The 16734-nt window shown below is 52.5% G+C and overlaps 3 protein-coding genes across 3 annotated transcripts; 1 reads left to right on the forward strand and 2 right to left on the reverse strand.

Annotated features, from left to right (window-relative positions):
- Positions 1–9626: 9626 nt before the first annotated feature.
- On the reverse strand, positions 9627–11835 carry B0H65DRAFT_172590 (regulator of chromosome condensation 1/beta-lactamase-inhibitor protein II). The gene is made up of 3 exons (XM_062821387.1): positions 11674–11835; positions 11568–11611; positions 9627–11508 (listed from the first exon to the last, which is right to left on the reverse strand). Exon 3 carries the CDS (start codon positions 11495–11497, stop codon positions 9683–9685), a length of 1815 nt encoding a protein of 604 aa, XP_062683390.1. The 5' UTR covers positions 11498–11508; positions 11568–11611; positions 11674–11835; the 3' UTR covers positions 9627–9682.
- Positions 11807–14854, forward strand: B0H65DRAFT_172557 (Sec34-like family-domain-containing protein). The gene is made up of 3 exons (XM_062821385.1): positions 11807–12167; positions 12229–13821; positions 13905–14854. Exons 1-3 carry the CDS (start codon positions 12060–12062, stop codon positions 14631–14633), a joined length of 2430 nt encoding a protein of 809 aa, XP_062683391.1. The 5' UTR covers positions 11807–12059; the 3' UTR covers positions 14634–14854.
- B0H65DRAFT_588130 (mitochondrial carrier domain-containing protein) lies at positions 14736–16536 on the reverse strand. The gene is made up of 2 exons (XM_062830998.1): positions 16052–16536; positions 14736–15902 (listed from the first exon to the last, which is right to left on the reverse strand). The coding sequence occupies exons 1-2, from the start codon at positions 16161–16163 to the stop codon at positions 15076–15078; spliced, it is 939 nt and encodes a 312-aa protein (XP_062683392.1). The 5' UTR covers positions 16164–16536; the 3' UTR covers positions 14736–15075.
- Positions 16537–16734: the final 198 nt, after the last annotated feature.

Genomic DNA, 16734 nt, shown 5'->3' on the forward strand with positions numbered 1-16734 from the left:
AGCGAGCAAGCTAAGTTAGAAAACTGAGCAACAACGGTGCAAAATTTTCTCCGTCAAAGCACTAATGAGGTTGGAGGTTGGCAGCAAGAAAGCGCCCCGAGTGTGTCGGAAGCACTCCCCGGCGGGACAGTGGCGCCATGGTGAAGAAGGACGCTAGAACGGGGATCAATCGAGATTAGAGTCCCAAAATCAACAAACATGGGCGGGAGAGAGCGGAGGTGGTGGCGGAACGATGTCCGGACTCCTTGAGATACGGTCAAGCAGCGGCGGTCTTGCGCTAACTCGGCGAGATGTTTTGTTGGGTATGGGGAGTCGACACGGAGGCGGAAAGGCAGGGAATGATAAAAGCGACAAACAGAACGAGGGCATTGAACGGTGGGGAGGGGAGGTGTTGAAAACCCAAGTGAGAGGGTCGAGTCAGAAGCTCGCGGAGACGGACATGAACGCCGGTGAGGTGGTCCGGGCAAGACAGGCAACAAGCGGGTAAGATGCCGTGGGTAGCTGACAGGTCCGGAAGTGTTCCTGATTCAGAAAAGGGAAAAGGGGAGCTTGTCGGATGGGATGGGGAAGAGAGGAACAGGTGGGAAACGAATGGGGCAATGCGATGGGCAAAGTTGAGTCGGATTTACCTTTATTTTTGAGCTTTCCTTGGTCCAGTTGGCGGAATGGTGTTGAAGGTAAATAGAGGAGGGTCGTCGACTCGTCGTGGGAATCGGTGGTATGGTCGCAATGGCCAGGCCAAAATTCAGGAAAGATCGGCGGTCCCCTGGAGTTTCCTTTGGAGGTCAGGCCCGGGCGCTCGACATGAAGATTTGGACAAGTGCTACTTTTTCTGCAGCGAGGGTTTCCGTTGGTGTGTGAAGTGGATGCGATGCAGCAAAGACGGTTTCGTTCGGATTTGCAGTTATCGCAGGATAAACCGAGAAATGACAATAAAGCCAAGTTTTTGGACTCTTTTGGCGTGGGCTACAGGTACCTTAACAGGCCAATGTTGGGGCCTGTCAATCCGCCACACTGCTAGGTACGTTCTGGGTCCTCTGGGGTGGATGGGACCAGGGGGCCCGACTTGTGATGAGGTGCCAGGGCAGGATGGGGTGAGAGGTACTAACAAAGTACACTGAACTGAGACTGAGTGAACTAGCGACTACCCCGAGGCAATCGATGGTATCGAATTCGGGTCGGGTTGTTCGTGAGCGGTAAGGTGAGTGAGGTGCGGGTGTGTAGTTTTGTAATCAAAACGATTCATCCAATGCCGTTTTTGCATAAGAGTAGGGATTCTGACTGGGGCAGTGGGAAGGGGAGGGCTAGGAGGGGACTGGACCGGAGCACATACTTACGTTGGTCGCGAATAGAGGCACGCGTCGTGCTCTGCTCACTTTCCCACAGATGCACAGGAATCGCCCCGATCCTCACCCTCGCCCAGGCTCCAGGGGATCGAGGGGATCGAAAAGTTCAGGGTCCTCTGCGACCGTCTTCTGATTGGCCGGTTGCTGTCCGCTCATGAGAGAAACAAGAGGTACTTTAGGCCCGCTGCCCTCCCCAACCAGACCAACTTGACCCTCACTTGCGCCGCCCCAAAACCCTCACGATGATGCCGCCCAGGGAGATGGCCAGCAGCTCTCGCTCCTGATTTCTTCAATTGACCGATTTTTCTCTCCTGTTTCTGCCGAAAAGCCATCGTACAGGGCCGACGATGTCAGCGTCAGGTGGAGAGAGCTCAGGTGTTCTTTGTTAGAGGCCAGGAACACCTCGACTCACTCTGTTCACCCCACCCGGCTCGATAAACTTTGATTCCCTCTTAACCCACCACGCACACCAACGACCAGTTGAGAGGAACACACGCCACGGCTCACTCGCCCTCATTCACTCTTTGGCAACTCGCTCGCTCGATATATGCCGCGCTGACCAGGAGCTTTCACTTTTTTTCAACCCCGCCGACGGAGCCCGTAATAACCTCGTCTGGAATCCCCTAGCACATTCGCATGGTTCGTTTCAATCATGGTCCCCTGGAATCCAACCTGATCAACGACCGTGCGAGAGCTAGCCACCACCAGCAATAGGGTCCCTGCGCGTGACTCGCAAAATCTTGGATGCTTCCACAAAAACGTGAGGGAGCGAACTCGGAGCGCAGTTGCTGGCCAAAAGTGCCTCTATTCCCACCCATCTGGTCGGTTATGGGGATCACAGGCCGCGCTCAGGATTGTTGCGCATCTCCACCGGTAACGCCACGCGGGGTGGGACTATTGAGAAATGTCCCACATCTAACGTCATAGCTCGCAGGGGTGCGCTAAACTTGTCCACAACAGCCTGGCGGGAAGGTGGCATAGGTGGGCGCGGTGGTCGCGGTGGTGGGGCTTCGACCGAAAGTATCTTGAGCCTCCAGATCTCACTTTTGCAGTGTCATCGGCGTTCCGGCGGCAACAGCACTGTACTGGTTGCCCGGGCAAACTCTGGAACCTCAGGGGGTGGGCACAAGCAGGACAAGCTTCGCTCCATCGCCCACGAAAGTCAACACGGGAGTCGCGGCACCCCAACAAACTCGGTTCCCAAAATGCCTTCACAAATCACCTCACAAGGTGTGCGGAGCGGAAAACGGTTTGCTGCACATGGCGAGCGGAGGAGTTGAACCCTTAACTGTTCTTAACATGCCCCGCGAAATCGCCATGGGTTTCAACGGTTTTGCATAAACTTGGCGTATCTAGCAGGTTTGAGATTCAGCGGGAGACCGCGAGCCTCGAGTTTTGGTGGTGAGATTCAGGCCACTATGTCCGGCAGGTATCGCCAAGGCTCTCTCTTTCAACGACAACATGGAGAGCTCATTCTCGGCTGGCGCACCATGTTCCTCTCATGTTGTACAGGCGGTACCTGCTTTTAGCAGCTTTCCAACCGTTCGTCATGCGTTTTGATCTGATGGTCGGGCAGTAAGTGGAAGAAAGTCAGCTATGGGTGCAGTAACAGCTATTCAGCGTAGCCCCCTATACTCTGATAAGATGTGTTGGGCATATATTAAGGCAAGGTTGGCTGAAGTGTGGCAACCCGGCCGCAGCTGGTGACAACTGCAGCTCTCTCCCGAGCCCGCGTCGATCTTCAACGTCTTTCCAACCACCTGCCGGGTGATCTCGATGTTGTCTCCTCATTTCTGTTGTCATTCAGGAGTCGTGAATATCATGACCCTCACTTTCGGCACAAAGGACACACAACGAGCGACCTCCGCGTCATACTATCATGCCAGTTCAGTTTTTGTCACTGTTTGCGAAAAACCGCGGGAGCCATGAACGTTGGAAACATGAAAGCGCAGTTGCGTCCGCTGCGATGGTCCCTGCAACTTTCATCAGTTGCTAGAATTACGGTAACGGTTTGCTATTTACAGCATGCACAGGTGCTCTGCAACTGGTAAACACCCACTAGTTGTACCGTCTAGGAACAGCCGCGGCCAGCCGTGCCTAGACAGGTCTAGACCCTTAGGTATCATGCCTTGGTGCCAAGCTAATACCTCGCGTGACGTCACCTTTCTCCCATATCACACACTTGGGACGACGGCAGCAATGTCAGATATCGAAAGAAACATGTGCTTCGAGTGTAGCGAACAAAGTCTGATGGTGAAAAAGTAGTTTGGTGGTCTTCTGAGGGTTTGATTTCGCAGAATGTTAGGGGGTTGCTAGGTAGGTAAACCAGGTGTCTTGGAAGGAGGCTGCAGTGAGGTCCAATATCAGACACCAACACAGCTACACTGGTATAAACACAGGGATGCCAGCACGAACGGCCATCGGCGATGCGGTTCAACTTTACCTTTACCCCTCTCTACCCTCATCCCATCATTTACAAGTACAGTCTCGCTCTTCTATTTGTCATCTCATGTCAACCATATTCGAATTCGCAATAACCTTACTCAAGAACGGACGAAAAACACATAGGCAGCAAGACATCCCTATGCCGTTTAAGACCAAACCTAATGCGCGCAAACTTCATGTCATGAAATTCCGGTGCTCCGGGCATCCTTTGACCTTGTCGCTACAGTCATATTCGCCTCCCTTGGATGACATTCCTCAACGGCTTGAAAAGGCCAAAAGGGTTTCCGTGTTAGTCAAACAATTACTGAAAAGACGAAAATGGCAACCTTCCAACCCGCACGGGAAAATATCACCCAAGGCAGTCGATGCGGGTGTCAGTCAATGTTGGCTGTGGGATTCCTTTTTTGCACAACGTATTGCAACAACTATCGTTGATAGGTATGGTTCCCTTGACAGCTAACAAGCCAAGCCAGTTCACAATATGGATAATACAACCATGTCCAGCAAAGAATAGCTTTTGATATGAAAAAAATATCTGGGTGGTCTCGGTGTCGATGGTGGTAGCACATGGTGTTTTGGAGCCGCACACTGTAACACACAGTAGGAAAATTCCAGCCGAAGACCCCTACCATACTGCGGCTCTGTGGTCAATCTCGAGAAAGAAAAGACAGTTAACTGGTGTGCCCCTAGCCAACCAGCCCGCGGTGGCCGTCGTCGATGGTCCCTCGATGCGTCGGCCGTCCCTCGATGGTCCGTCGATCAGGATCTGCAAAGCTTCCAGTCACCACCGCTGTCTTTTCCCTTGCTCGCTCCTCGTCTTCTTCATGTCACCCCAACCTTTCCGTGGGATGGTTATATGCTTGTCACTCACCATGTGAGACCACACCGATGAGACAATTTTGCCGCCTTCGGTACCGTTTCTGGCGAGACTCGTCACTCGATTACTCGAATGCTTTTTCGCCATCCTGATAACCAACTTCAGCTGAGATCCCTGAGACCAGCTCAAGATACGTAGCCTTGGTACCTAGGAACCTTGCGAGCTTTGTGGTACCGACTGGCCCGATGCCATTACTGTACAGCCGGTCCATCTTCATCTGCTCTCGACCAGTTGACTGCGGCCGCTGTTTCTCCGTGAGCTGATGGTATGTGTGTACAAGTGTACACCTCTGCATGGATATAGAATGTTAGCTCGGTTTTTGCAAGTGGATGCCTGCCCAGAGGGCTAGAAAATCGCCAAGTGGGTGTGGATGGTAAAATGATGATGATCCCGTTTTTCGCCACTTCCACGTCCCATCTCAAGCATTGCGAATGGCTTCATTTGCCTCATCCTCCGGAGTCTCCTATTGCTTGCAGTTACACGATCAGGAAATTAACGGAGAATTTTAGGCATCTCACATTAGCGATTGACGATCAAACAATAGAACCAAACTGCTCCGCGGCCCCGAAGCAGCGATTGCTGCGCCCAGACGTTCGGGAACGTCTATCGTCAGCCTTTATCAACATCTTAGCAAGCTTACGAAACCCATGCTTGCGGGTAGCCAAGCTCCAATGCGAGCGGGCTAGGTACACTTTCTACACTACACTACGCTACGCTCCCACAGTGCACTACGTATCGCCTGAACACCCACAAACATCCATTTTCGAAGGAACAACGGCGGCAAAAGAAGCGGGACCGGACCAAATTCGTGTCCCGTGTCCGGATCTGTCAATCATGCAGTAGCTCAGTACCTAAGCAGGCATGTGGGTACGGTGATTTGCGGATGGGCTTTCACAGGGGCTGACGGGATGCGGAAATCTCCAGCACCCGCGGATAGGTGCGTGGCGAAAAGAATTGAAAAAAAGAGAAAGGATAGCGACGGGCCCAACCGACCGGCCGTTGGACGACGGCAATGAACGGCACCGTGTGTCAGGACGGGTCGGCGTCGGCGTTGGCGTTGGCGTTGGCGTTGGCGTTGGCGGTGTGAGGCGGTAACGATACCCAATGGTATTCCATGTGAGCATCAAGATGTTCGTCCCTTTTTCCCTTCCTTTCTTTTTTTTTTCCTTTTCGGAACACAAAATCTTCCCGAGCTAGCTACCCTTGCTACCACAGTAAACTCCGGGATTAGGGGCACCGGCCCGGGCGCATGGCTCGCATGGGTAAGTTACCCCCGTGACTCCCGGCCCCTGATACCCGCGCTGAGCCGCGAAAGGGAGCATCGTGGTGGTGGCGTGGTGGCGAATACTTTCACATGTTCCTGGCCAGACATGCAATGGCGAAGGTACCAAGAGGTACGGTAGTGTACTTCTGTTGGAAGTCCGTGCCCTGGGCCGCCCATTCACCGGCTTTGCCCATTCACTGGGCCGTTCCATTACCGGCACTCCCTTCCAGGTATTTAGGCTGCCCTGGTTTCCATTTCTCCTCTTCCGTTAGACAACTACAATCAAGCCCTTTTCGTTGTCGCCTTCCAGCCTCCATCAACTTCGCTAAAGCGAGTGCATAGGCGTGGTGTGGGAATGGAAGTGGTGGTGAATTTGATCGACAGACGTTGGCTGGCGGCTAAGAGGCCGAGGCGGCTCAGCGATCCTCCTGTTTGACTACTGACTAGGTAACCACTTGATGCACTAGGTACCCTACTGCAGGTCCAGATCCAGGGTCCAGATCCCGGGTCCCGGGCTCAGCTAGCTTGGTCATCCGGCACGGCTTCAAGCGAACCGGCACGGTGGCTGCTGATTATTGATTATTGATCTTCGATCTTTGGGTCGTGAAGCCGTGAGAGGCATCGTCACTGTTCTCGTCACTGTTGCCGTCGTCGTCTTGCTGTCGTCGACGTTGCCGGAGGAGCAGGCGAGCGGAGTAAACAATCCGGTTCTGCTCGGTCTAGACTCTGGATTCTGGGCCGATGCTTTTCGGTCTTCTGCTTCAGAACCCCCCCAGGTTTGTGATGAGTTGAGGGGAGGTACACACACACACCAACGAGCCTCCTCAAGGCAGCAGTGTCATGTGAATGGTGTAGTGCAGTTATTGTCATGTTATAACAGGCTAGGGTGTATATGCCTAGTAAGCCAAACTACCAAAAGGTAGACGATATTCTGCTTGCTAGGCAGAATTCGGCAGTGCACATTATAAACCAATATTAATAGGTGATCCTGTGACACTACTTCCCCTTAAAGCGAAGCTAGGCTTCAAAATAAGGCTCCGTCTAACCCAAGTGGAGGCGACGATATCGCGAAGGATTTATTGTCACAATATAATGGCTTATAGCACTACCTAAACCAATAGTTTCAATAGGGGATCTAGGACATAACGGCTCCGTTAGCAATATTCTTTCGTAAATCCTATCTTCCCACAGCCTGTGCTCTAGGTTCGTAACTGAGCGCCGTGGTTGGAGACACTTAAAACCAGCCTTCAACATGTCCGCTATGAGGAATTAAACCCCTAACCTCCCCACTGTTAAGCAGAACATACTATAACAGGCTAGGATACATATACCTAGTAAGCCAAACTACCAAAAAGTAGATAATATTCTACTTACTAGGCAGAACTCGGAAGTGTACACTATAAACCAATGTCAATAAGTGATCCTGTAATATATGTTGAATAGCGTCGTCTACCACGGAGCGTGGAACAGAAGTAAACAATCCAGCGTTCCGGGTCTGGAACGCACGTGGCATCAATCAAGGCTACCTTACTTAGTAGGAAGAGTGAAAAGTGGGAATACCCTCATTTTTTTGGTTGCCGCTTTAGACAGCCACTTTTTACTGCACGTTGGATAGACAGCTAGAAGATGGGAACGCGGAGAATATGCTCCGTAGCCTTTGCTTTTTGTCTTATAATAAGGTCAGCTCATGCGATACAATGTCCATAAGGCCGCGTCGATATTCTATCACTATCTGTGATGGTGTGTCATGGCTGTATGGTAGGTAGCTAGCTGTGATTAGCGCTTGCAATGGTAGTATCCCGTCGCTGGTGTACACTATACCTAGACTAAGGGCGTGTTCAGCAAACCTGGAAATAGCCTTCTAAAATAGAAATCTGGAAATCTGGGGGGTGGTGGTCCGTGTGCGGTACTTCGAAGTAATTTGGGCTAATTTTTTACTAAAGTAACTCTTCCGGTGTACCCTCTAATAATTTCTAGCGATTTCCAAGCGTTCATTCGACTTGGAAATAGTTTAGCACTTAATTTATTCTACTTTTCTAAATACGAACTTTGTAATTAATCTAAAAAAGTCTTGGCGGGCTAAATTTTAAAAAGTCGATTTTAGTACATTTAAAGTTTTAAAATATTTTTTTTTAAAATACGCTCTAACTACTTTAATAACCTTTTATACCTCCCACGTACTAAAATTTTTTAGAAAGCCTATTTCTAAGTTTGCCCAATACGCTCTAACTATACTAAATAATCCGGTTCTATAGTATAAAGGAAGGGAAATCGTTAAACTATAGGTAAAATACTAGATTATATCTACTATACTACCTACTTAGGGCGTGTTCGGTAAATTTAGAAATAGGCTTTCTAAAATTTCTTAGTAGGTAGGAGATATAAAAGGTTATTAAAGTAGTTAGAGCGTATTTTAAAAAAATATTTTAAAACTTTAAATGTACTAAAATCGACTTTTTAAAATTTAGCCCGCCAAGACTTTTTTAGATTAATTACAAAGTTCGTATTTAGAAAAGTAGAATAAATTAAGTGCTAAACTATTTCCAAGTCGAATGAACGCTTGAAAATCGCTAGAAATTATTAGAGGGTACACCGGAAGAGTGACTTTGGCAAAAAATTAGCCCAAATTACTTCGAAGTACCGCACACGGACCACCACCCCCCAGATTTCCAGATTTCCATTTCAGAAGGCCATTTCCAGGTTTGCCGAACACGCCCCTAGACGAGAACTGCGGACGGGCGCGGGGGGAGCATCGTGGGACAATGGGATGCGCGGGCCGCGGGGTTAATACGATGATAGTACTGTGGTACTGTATGAGGGTTTCACGGGTGACGCCCCCGGCGACGACCACGGTGACAACTAGTAACTGGCAAAGTGGGCAGAGACAGACGACGGTTGTTGTGAGCTTTGCTTCGCTTACAGCTTACAGTATATGTAGCGAGCGGCTTACCTTATCAGCGGCTTAACAGCTTGTTAACTTACTTGTCAAGCTTAGTAGTAACGAACGTTAAACGGCGTGTGAAGACAGGTGTGCGTGCGGATTCATGGTCCTCGAATGAATTCAGACTGTGTTATGGCTGCGTTGGCGAGTAGTTAGTTACGGCTTAGAGATACAAGTATGTTAAGTATAATACATGTAAGAAACAGGTTAGTAAGGAGTCAAGCAACATACTCACTCAGGGACGAAGCCCTTATTTTCCTTTGAAAACTATCAGTGTCGGTGTGGTAAATTAGGATTGATGTAAGGCAACGCCTGCATGATTGATGATTTTGGTTTGTAGAACGGACGACAATATTGGTAAAAGCTGTGAGAGAGAAAGTGATCGAAAAGGGAGAGCTACATATCAGATACTGTGCTCAAGAGAAAGTCCTGGTGTAAACACACATAGACCACTTGCTCGGCATCGAAAGAGAACTTCGTGATGGGACATGGACTGATTGATCGAATAGAGTTCGGAAGACTGCTGGGTAGCAGAGGAGCAGTTTCCGAGGACGCTTCGGAGTCACACTCACACTTGTACAATGTCATGGGAGATTCCATAGCAAGTTGGTTATTATACAATGCTATGATTGAGAAAGGTAGTGATACACAACTCCTTGGCTGCCAGACTGGGCCAATAACTTCACCCCTTTTGTAACATATACACGTACATACACGGTCGGTACCGCATTCAACACTTCTCGTCAAACTAATGCCGAAACTGCCCGTACCTATCATACACTCGCCACACCCATTTCCACTTACCTGCCTCAAGCAGCAGAGTAAACAGCACTAACGTCCCGTCCGCACTCCGCGCGCTGCTCAACACTAACCGATCTTCCCTTCCCACCATCCAGTTTGACCGTCTTCCTCGGCGTCAACTGAAAGCGATTAGATTCTCCCTCCCTCTGCACCAGCCGGTTCTCATGCCCGTGCCCATGTCCACGATGAGCAGGCGTATCCAGCGGTGCGATATAAGAAGGCGTGTTAACGTTATTTCTCTTTCCGGTACCAAGCTGGTAATGCTCGTTCCCACCCCACCACAGCACGTCAGCGCCAAAGTTGGTGTCCGTCTCCGACTTGGCGTTCCCGTTGGCAGCGCTGTCGACGCAGGTGACATTATCCATGACGGCGCACGCGTGGTCGCTGCCGACCGACATGCGGGACAGGCGGATGGGCACGACTTGGTTCGTGGCCTCGTCGAACTCGAACAGGTTCGAGAGCGCCTTGACCTTGGTCGGGCAAACCGAGACGTGCGTCCACTTGCCGGTGCCCAGGGCGCCGTGGATGCCTTCGCCGCAGGCCCAGGTCTCGACGTTGACGCGGCCGAGGTCCTTGGCGGGCACGATCTGGCTTTTGTCGCCGATCTGACCTTGGAAGGCGCGCGCGTCGACGGTGAAGAAGCTGTTGAGGCCGCCGGCGGCGATGGAGGTCGCCTTGGGCCGAAGGCTGGTGCCGTGGTAGAGCTGGTTGATGGGCAAGGGGCGGGGCGAGTCGACGTAAGGGTGCTCGGTGTCGTTCTCGAAGCCGAGCTGGCCGAAGGAGTTGTCGCCAAAGGCGAAAATGCGGCCCTCGGTGTCGAGGGCGAGCGAGTGGAAGTCGCCGGCGGCGATCTCCTTGATGTTGGAACCGCTTAGACCGGTTACTTCGTGAGGCTGGTCGTAAGGTCCCGCCGGGCGGTTGGTCCATGTCAGGCCGGGGCAGCCAAGTTGACCCTTGGAAGGGAATTCCTCAGAGCTGGAGGCTGCAGAGAAGACACGGCCCTTGGAGGTCAGCATCAGGCAGTGATCCAAGCCGCTGCGGACATCAACAATCTTTTCACCCCATTTCAGGTTCTTGGGCGTGAGGGAACGGAAGTTGATGGCTGACTGGCTGGACCAGAGGGAGGAAGAGTTGGCCTCTTTCTGGCCAGATCTTTGATCGGCGGCGGCCACCGGGATAGAGTATACTTCTCCGTTGGAGGCAAGACCAATGATATGGTCGCGGGAGATGTCCAGCTTGACCAGGTCCTTGCCCTTCAAGGTGACAGTCGGGGTATAGTGGTCCTTGTCGAAGGCGATACCCCACTGGACCAGGTTTCCCTTCTCATCGATGGCGGCGCCAAAGTTGCGGTCCAGCTTGAGATCGCGCAGGATCTGATCATCAAAGTAGTGAATGCGCCTTGGGGTCTTGATGACAGGCTCGTCGGAGTCCGGGGCAACGACCTTACCGGCATTAGAACCCCATGCGTAAACACCGGGATGTTCCCAGCTCCGCTTGACCTGGACGTGCTGGGGGCTCATCTGGTCGCGGTCCTCCTCGGCGGAGATGTGTTTCCGGGGCGTCTCAAAGACGATCTCAACCTTCTCCGGTCCGACGAGCTCCTTCTTGGTGAGCATAGGATACGCGGCCATGGCGGCACCGGCAGCAACGCCGCCCACAAGGACAGCGGTAAGGATGCGGAGGCCGACATTCGATTTCTCGGGCTGAGGTTCCGGCTCGGGCCTGAATCTTCTGCCAATACTCCGTACCCATTGTGTCGAATTTGTCATACGCCGGGCCTGGGGCCGGAGGGCGGTCCTGGCAAGCATCATAGGGGAAGCCATGTTGGTTGATACTTGATAGTTCGAGTTAGTTTAGAACTGATAATGGGCGGCATCCACTTGGAATTTATACAGTACTTGATAGTGCCGGGGTCCGTTTTTAGGGCGCTTCGTTTTCTATGAGGACTAATCAACTCTTCATTCTTTGACAGCCTGGTGGTTCAGATAGAATACCACACGCGCAGCTATAGATATAGGGAGCAGTGATCTGAGGACTCAACACTAAAGCACAAACTTCCACGATGAGATGCAAGATGAACCTAATGGTGAGGTCACCCCACAATGAAGTGAGAGGAGGTCCAGGCAAGCTTCAGCTCGGATCGACAGCTGCCCCCAGCACTAACATTGAGGGATGAGGTCTGTGCACTCACTTCTCGGGTTAGGGTACAGTGCAAGAAACATGAAGAATCACTGTCCATCTCCATCGCTTCCCCAAAAGTGGACAGCTCACTGTTGCAGTGGGAGGTACGTACCTGAATGACGGGATAGGGGAACAGGGGGGAATCAACACGCGCTGGACATTATGAATTGAAGCTATCACCACTGGTAATCCAATTCCTCAAAAATGTACGACGAGCACTGGTACAGCTTTGCTCCAGAGGTGCAGCAGAGCAGACCATCGGGCGCAAAGACGCGCCACCGTCGAGCCAACTCTCTGCTGCAGCAGCCAGAGGTTTGTCTTCCATTCAACTTTCCCGCCAACAGCCACTAACCCAACCATCACCACTCGATAGGAGACGGCCGACAACAACATCCCCGAAGAACCACTCCCAGCACTTTTCGAAGACCAGGAAGACGTCAACGCGCCACCCGAGGCCACCGTTCTTCGCAGGGCGAAATCATATTCGGACTTCTACGACATTGGCAGTCATGGAGGACCCAAGAGGAGGGAGAAGAAGAAGACCAAGGGGCGGCGCAATAATCACAACCTCTGGGACGCCTTGATGATTCCCGCGAGCGCGGCATCGACACTGCCTGTGGAGCAAGACACGTACGACGACGCTCTGAACCAGGAGCTGCTACAGGCTAGCCAGCAAGAGTATCTGCTGTATCATGACCAACTCGCCTTGACGGAACGACATCTGGGAACCCTGATCGACGACGCCAACAGCGCACTCAAAACCCTCGAGAGTTTGTGTCAGTCTTTCCGAGCCGTCGAGGAGCAGACAACATCCTTCAAGGCACAGTGCGACGACTTGCTGGAGGAGCAGAAGCGTCTTCAGACGCTCGCCGACGAGGTTGGCACCGATTTGCATTACTACGCCTATCTTGACAATGTCAGCCGGCGCCTCAATGCCCTGGGTGCAGGCCGCCTTGTGGATGACGATGCCTTTGGCGATATCCTAGCCAACCTGGACTCTTGCATTGAGTTCATGATCAAGCATCCCCAATATCGGGATGCTGACACATACCAAGCCAGATACCAGGCGCTACTAACCAAGGCCCTACATCTTCTCGAGGTCGGCTTCACAAACCGCCTGGACCAGGTGTCTGGGGAACTTGCTCGTCAAATCACAAACACCCAGTCAGAATCCGCACGACATGCCTTGGCTTATGGTCGGTTTGAGGAGATCCTGATGAACTCGTATTCGCTCATACCAAACATTCAGCGAGTGATATTGGGGGCATATGACCAAAATGGCCAGCCCAGGACTGGGCCAAACGTGGATATCTTTGCCAACACAGCCAACAACCTCTTCCACGCCTATTTCGTCGTGAGAGACCGCGACCTCAAGCCTCTAACCCAGCATGATCTTGCGACATTCCATCTCGAGTGCAAGGAATCCTCGATAGACACGGCGGCAAGGAACTACGTGAAGCAGTGCTTCGAACGCTCATTTAGCGAGGCCACCCTTTTCCGCAACATCTTCTCTATAGAAGCACCATATTCTCCCAACCAAAAGTCGGCCTTCGCTGCCCTTAACTCGCATCAGCGGTCACTCGTAACGGGCACCAACATTGCGCCCATTGCCACCAACCTCCAGTCCAAGCTGCAGACATGTGACTTGCAAACCATCTGCAATCTTGTCGGATGGGTTACCAACGAATACCTACTCGTGGACTATGATGAGGACGAGACCCCGTTTGTTGCGCACTGCAGGGAACTTACGTCAAGGCTGCTGGCTGAGCATCTCTGGACATTTACCGATGGCTTTTTCGACGCAGAAATCACAAAATCCATCACTAAAGCCGTCGTTCCGCCAGAGGCTCTGAAGCTGGGAGTAACCAGTACCGCCGAGGGCGGATCATCACCGGCTTTCCCAGTGGTCAAGAGAGCAATCGAGCTGCTTGTTTTGTTCGACCAGTCCATGCCCAAAGAGCGATGTGTAAGTGATCCTCCCTTCCTTCCTTCCTTCCCCCTTCAACTCCGAAATCACCCAGCTAACACGGGAATTCCCCCCCGTTCCAGCAACGCAGCAGCCCAGTAATCTTCAAACTCGTCCGCGAAACCATCGCCGCCCTCCAGCGCGCCGAAGTGCGCATCAAAGCCGCCAAAAACGGCACCGACCCAGACCTCTTCATGATCAAGAACCTCCTCATTCTCAAGAACGAGCTCCTCACCCTCGAGATCGGAGACGTGCGCAACGGCACCGGCACCGGCCAAGCCACAGGTCTAGGCATAGGCAGCATCCAGCACCTCGGCCAGATCTGGGAGAACCTCCCAACCGCCGGCAACCTCTTCGGCTTGGTCTCCAGCTCCGTGTCGACTTTTAGCTCTTACATACCCGGCTCGTCCCTCCTTTCGCGCGCAGCTGGTAGCATTACGGGCTCGGGCTCGGGCTCGGGTTCGACGACGGCCACACCGGCCGAGTCACAAGACGCGGGAGAGCAGCTGGATGAGTTGTTGCGCCAGAGCATCTATGCGTTTACCAGGCGGTGGGCGGCCATCTTCAACGAAGCCAAGGTGAAGGCGGCGGTGGGCGGGAAGAACTTGACGCAGTTGGAGAGGGAGCTGGATGAGATTCTGGAGGGGGCGTTTGCTACGCAGCCGGAGGTGGTAGAGAAGTTGAAGGAGGCCATTCAGCTGGATGCGCAGGCGCAGTTGACTGGTGGCGGTGCGAAGGCTGGTGCTAAGGAAAAGAGAAGTGTTTATACGGGTGGGAGTAGGGCGAGTAGGGGGAGTAGTCGGAGGATGTAATGCGTGAAGTAGTGGTTGTCTTGGGTCGAATATTCTTGGACCCGTTTGATGTGGCTTGTAGGCTCTGAGATAAGCTGGAAAATATTAATGTCGGAGTTCCATATGAGTCGAAAACATCTTGATTATTTACCATTGCTCTTGCTCTTGTCCCTATACTGAAACCAAAACAACTCTAGCCCTTAAATGCGGTCCGTATGCTTTTTGAAACCCTTGAAAGATCCCCGGAAGTTCTGTAATTGCAACATGCTGCTCGTTGAAGAGCCCATTTCCCATCTGTCCATCTATCCATCCAATCCATGGAATCCCGTTTTCCTTTCCTTGGTCATGACCTTCGCACAATTCCATCCACGAGGCTCAAGTGGAGTGAGCCTAAGTATTCCCCCTTTCTTCTGCTCTCTAGTATACCTCACCCCCATTCCCCAGTCAATGGAACTGATCCCTTCTAATTAATAGCCCTCATAGTCATCTCCACCACCGCAAACGTTCCCGCACTAACCGGCATAGCCCTCAACAACGTCGGCCCAATCCCCTTCCAAAACCCTCTCATGCCCTCCTGCCTGAACGTCTGCCCAAAGCAATCCCTCATGCTCTTATACTTCTGCGTGCTTCCAAACCCATCCGTCTGCATCTTGCTCTTGACCACATCAAGCGGATAGCTGCCCAACCAAAGCGCCTCGCCCGCCAGTCCACCGTACAACGCAATTTTATACGAAGGAATCTCCTTCCGATCGATCTTGTTCCTGGCCGCGTCCGCGTTCATCAACCACTCAAACGCCAAAAACCACAACCCATACGCTTGCGCCTCGCGCAACACCGTCACCACCTCACCCCTGTACAACCCGGGTAAGACGCCGCCTGCTTGCGCAGAAAGCTTGCGCACGCAGTCCCACGGCCCGGAATACAACGCGCCCGCGCCGTGCGGTTGCGCCTGAAGTCTGATGCGCACGTGCTCGATGGGGCCCGAGATGACAGAGTTGGCGACGCCGGCGAAGGCTCCCGCGGCGTAGTACTCGCCGTAACTCAGGTTGGAGACGCCCGGGATGAAGGATTTGTCACCCTCGGAACGGCGTTGCTCGAGGAAGCGGCGGGCCGAGTGGAAGGCGCCGAATTGGATGGAGACGCAGGCGCCGATGCCCAAAAGGGGGGTCAGGGTGCCCTTGTAGAAGGCGAGCGCGCCTTCGTTCTTGTAGATGGAGGCGGCGGCGGTGAGGGCGGAGGAGTATTGGGTGGAGGTTTGGAGGCGGACTTTGACTATGTCGAAGGGTTGGCCTGGGTGGGGGGGAGGTTAGTTTTGGGCGGTTGGTTTGAGAGGGGGTGAACTGAGCTCATCCTCACTCATCTTGAGGCCCGGGACTTATGAGGAGGGCAGGCTCGAGATAGTTGAGGTGAAGCAAATCCGGGAAGTGTAAGGGACTTACCAATCAATACCTGGGCAATACCACCAACGGCGCCGGAGAAGAGATCCTTGGCCGTTTGGAGACCGGCGTTCTGGCCGTCGTGGGACTCGATATCGGCAGCGGAAGCAGCCATTGTTTCTCTGTTTCTTGGTTTTCTTGAGAAACTGTGATGGTTGCTTTTTTTTTTTTTGGTCGTTGCCGATATCTGACCCGCCTCCAGAGTGAGTTGACGATGAGAGGTGAAAGAGGATTGATGAAGGAAGGAAGACCTCGGTCTATGACTAAACTAGTGTTCTTTTATCTTATCAATGAGATCCGAAACCAAGATAAGGAAGGGACCTTGAGTCCAGAAACGGTGATAATGACCCGACAATTTGGTTCACACGTCTGTGTGTTTCTGAAGATGAGATGAGACTCAAGAGATGAAATGGTGTTGCAACGTACACAGTCACAATGGACAAAGACGTCAATGCCTCCCTTAAAAGATGTACGGGCCGATATTCGGCACCCGGCCAGTGCATGTACCCCGTGTTAAGGTCCGCCCTAACAATGGAGCATCTGCTTACCAACGCTACTCCGCATACGGGGTAACGGGGCCCCGAAGGCGGAGTGGGGCCGAATGCAAGCGCCCCGGTCGATGCCGTGCTTGGGAATCGCACGGGTCCAGACCCGGTGGGCTCCAGCTGTTCATCGCCGTACGGATT

Source organism: Neurospora tetraspora (assembly GCF_033439725.1).
Source record: "Neurospora tetraspora strain CBS 560.94 chromosome Unknown B0H65scaffold_3, whole genome shotgun sequence".
NCBI classification, from domain to species: Eukaryota; Fungi; Ascomycota; class Sordariomycetes; order Sordariales; family Sordariaceae; genus Neurospora; species Neurospora tetraspora.

Coding starts and splice junctions, on each gene's coding strand:
- B0H65DRAFT_172590 (XM_062821387.1), bottom strand. CDS start 11,497: ATGGCTTCCCCTATGATGCTTGCCAGGACCGCCCTCCGGCCCCAGGCC.
- B0H65DRAFT_172557 (XM_062821385.1), top strand. CDS start 12,060: ATGTACGACGAGCACTGGTACAGCTTTGCTCCAGAGGTGCAGCAGAGC. Junction 12,168..12,228: donor CTCTGCTGCAGCAGCCAGAG/GTTTGTCTTCCA, acceptor ACCACTCGATAG/GAGACGGCCGACAACAACAT. Junction 13,822..13,904: donor CCATGCCCAAAGAGCGATGT/GTAAGTGATCCT, acceptor CCCCCGTTCCAG/CAACGCAGCAGCCCAGTAAT.
- B0H65DRAFT_588130 (XM_062830998.1), bottom strand. CDS start 16,163: ATGGCTGCTTCCGCTGCCGATATCGAGTCCCACGACGGCCAGAACGCC. Junction 15,903..16,051: donor TATTGCCCAGGTATTGATTG/GTAAGTCCCTTA, acceptor CCCCCCACCCAG/GCCAACCCTTCGACATAGTC.